General features: G+C 29.8%; 1 protein-coding gene across 1 annotated transcript; it reads right to left on the bottom strand.

The window, feature by feature from the left end:
- Window positions 1-276: 276 nt before the first annotated feature.
- LOC144424301 (kelch-like protein 38) lies at window positions 277-3,527 on the bottom strand. The gene has a single exon (XM_078113488.1). The coding sequence runs from the start codon at window positions 3,525-3,527 to the stop codon at window positions 1,887-1,889; it is 1,641 nt and encodes a 546-aa protein (XP_077969614.1). The 3' UTR covers window positions 277-1,886.

Raw genomic sequence — 3,527 nt, 5'->3', positions numbered from 1 at the left:
AAGTTTAAACACCCAACTTCAAAGCCTGATATAAAGTTCACGTTTTGCCAAACAATGGCATGTTTTGTCCATGTACAGCTTCATCAGAAATACGCATCAAATCATCTTCAACAAACTTTTGGGAAATCGTCAAGTAGGGAACCAAGCATGTTGCAATGACAAATTGTAACTCTGCAATAATCAGAGACTATTTAATTTCTTTCTCAGCTGATCTGATTATGATATCAATATTACTGTAAAAATAACAATACTTCAAAAAATTAGCTGCAAGCAAAAAAGTGAAAACTATTTTCCTACAAATATCTTTTATATTTAACATAATAACAACAACAATTGGGCTAATATATTTTATTGAGTTTAAAGAAATATTCAAAATAAATATATTACGACAATGAAAATATTTATCAAAATCCTATTCCCTTTATAATAGGGAACTTATTTTCAATTACCAAATTAAAAAAATTTTTTTAATGAAAAATCAAAACGGTCAACAAATATTCAAGATTTGTCAGTTGCAGAAAAATTTATAAAAATGTCTCAAAATTACATGAAAAACGCCCTTGGACATCTCTTATAACATATTATACGGTACTTGTTATAGGGCTAATGTGAGTTTGAACAAAAGTTTTTCAAATATTATATTTCAAAATTGGTATGAAGCAAACAAATGTTATAGACTGGAACAAATTCTACAGTCATATTTTAAACACTCTATATTAAGTACAAAACTATACCTATTCAAGTTCAAAATCCATATGAACCCAAAAACACCATTTAAATATTTCAAAAATATAATTATCAGGAGTTAAATTATTGTTTGTCAACTTAACATATATCTTATCTCGTTATATAAATGATGATATGAAATAAGCCCATCCCAAAAAATGAATTGTCACCAGTGATCAGCAGTAATGTTATTACAAAGACAAGATTGAATAAATAATAATCTGTTAAGAAGTTTTTTCATCTTTGAAATTTTCACTTCGCAAAATTGGACATTGGATGGACAGAAACCAATTTAATAAAACAGGAGCAATGTAATAAAAGGCTTTATAGCCACTATCCTGAATATTACAATGCGTAATGACAAATCTATTGAACAGTTATTTCATGAATAAAAAGCATAGACAACAATTAACCAATTCCGAAACTTACATATTAGGGAATTGATTATATCAAGAAAGCGGTGGAAACAAAATCAATCATTCAGAAAAATACGGTGATTTTTACTAAAGGAAATGATTATTTAATATTAACCCTTTCTGATCAATAGTCGAAAAACTTGAAATTTTATGCAATGAAAAAATTGAATTGTTGTGTTCCACTCAAATCAAAAACAATTTAGGCCAGGGGTCTCAAAATTATGGCATGTCACAAAATTGAATAAAATACCGAATAAATTAAAATCTTGATCATTATTAATGCACTAATATAATAAAATAAGTAGAATGAAAAACCCTCAATAGGATTTGAATAACTATTTCTAAATAAAATTAGATAATATTAAGGTGGTTAGGCGATCAAATTTTCAATCAGATACTAGTTGGATGTATATATGAAAAAGATTAATAAGCTCCACATTAAAACATACATTCATCATAAAGCTGTCTTATCGACTTTCCTGACCCATGGGTAAATAAGTAAATCCTAACTTTATTCTATTGGATCATTCTTAAGCTAACTATAATACAACACAAGAACACAAAAAAAATTACAAAATATTTGATAAATTGAAATTATTTGGTCGAGTATTATGAAACACAAAAAATTAGATTATCATCTTATGATATAAATTATTTTGAGAAAAATTAGAAATGTTGACAGCGATTTTCAATAAGCATATAAGAGCAATACTTGACCAGAAATAATAGTAATTAACATCAACCTTATACAGATATTGCAACAGTCGATCTTGAAAAAATATTTTTTCCTTGTATTGTTTCAATGATTTTCCATTCTTTTGTTTCTGGGTCATATTCCTCTATATTTGCAGGATTTCCATTTCCACCAATGACATAAACTTTGTCACCAATCACACAACTACTGAAGTTTTGTCTTGCACATTTCATTAATTTCAATATCATCCAGGTTTTAGTTACAGATGAACGAAATTCAGCAGTAATGAAAGTTGATGTTCCATAAAAATTACAACCTCCCATAACATATATTCCTTTCTCTGTAGCAGTTGCAGAAGCTTGATATCTTGCTTCATTTAATGAGTTATTATCCATTGACCAAGTTGATGTGACAGGATCATAAATCTCAACTTGGTTTGTTGCTTTATTTGGATATTGCTGAATAGAATATCCTGCAATACAAAGCATCTTTCCATCAGCAGCCACCAAAGATTCATATGCTAGAATCAATGATTTGTTTGTTAGTCTGGTCCAACTATTATTTGATGGATCGTATCTTTCCATAATGTTTGAAGCATTTTCATACTCAATACCATAAACAAAACCATCAAGTGCAACTGCACATGCATACTGAAGATTTATATTTGCCATTTGTTCCCACTTTGCATTTGATTCAGCATATTCAAGTCTATAAAACGATTCATTTCTACAAATCACATAAATGTAAGATTCCATCACTACAGCAGAATATAAATTCTGTATAATTGCTTGATCTATAGTTTGCATTGGCGTCCATGTTTTATCACCAACATCATGTGAATGCATTCCTTGAGAATTTTGGTCAAAAACGACAAGTTGTTTATTCTCTGTTAAATCGAAATCTTTTGAACTGATATTCACAGGATGGCTGTCCAGTATTGATAAAGTCAGTGAACGAAGAGACTGCATAGATTCAAATATCAATGGTTCATTTTCAACGAGAAATCTTCTATATGACAAAGTCATTTTCGTCAACTGAAATTTCATCACCAAACTAAGAAAACATTCTTTTCTTTCATCAATATCATGTTTGGTCCATGCTAACAACATCTTACATTTCCCTTCTTCCTGTGCTTTTGTTTCCTTTGATTCGATCAGGAATGAAATAAATTTTTCATCGAGATCCATAAACTCATCAGACTGAGCAATTTCTTTGAAACGTTGCAATGCAAATTGATTGCATTGTTCCTCAAGTTGTTCACAGTTGTACCCATTCGCAATTTTTTTAGTTTGAAAAAACGATCTAGGATCAAGATCATCTTCCAGAAAAATTGCGATACCATCACAAAGTCTTTGCAGCTGCATCATGTGAGCGACACCCATGAGTGTTTCACGTTTTTCTTTGGCAACATAAGCATCCCCAGTGTAAATGAAATCAACACATTTTTTAACACAAACTTCATCAAATCCCTTTATTTCAACGACACCAGATTTTGTTTCAACATTTTCATGAGATAACATTGCTTTAAAATAATCTGAACTTGCCGACACAATATTCTTATGAACAGGAAGTTCCTCAGATCCAGCTTTGATCATGAAATCACAATGACGTCCAGTTTTACGATATTCATTTAATTGTTGTAAAATTTCAACAGCATGTTCTTTAGAATCTGTCTTGATTTTTTCTTCCAT

The sequence above is a fragment of the Styela clava genome, chromosome 1 (assembly GCF_964204865.1).
Source record: "Styela clava chromosome 1, kaStyClav1.hap1.2, whole genome shotgun sequence".
NCBI classification, from domain to species: Eukaryota; Metazoa; Chordata; class Ascidiacea; order Stolidobranchia; family Styelidae; genus Styela; species Styela clava.
The sequence above is the reverse complement of the archived record's forward strand: the minus strand, read 5'-3'. Positions and strand labels throughout refer to the sequence as shown.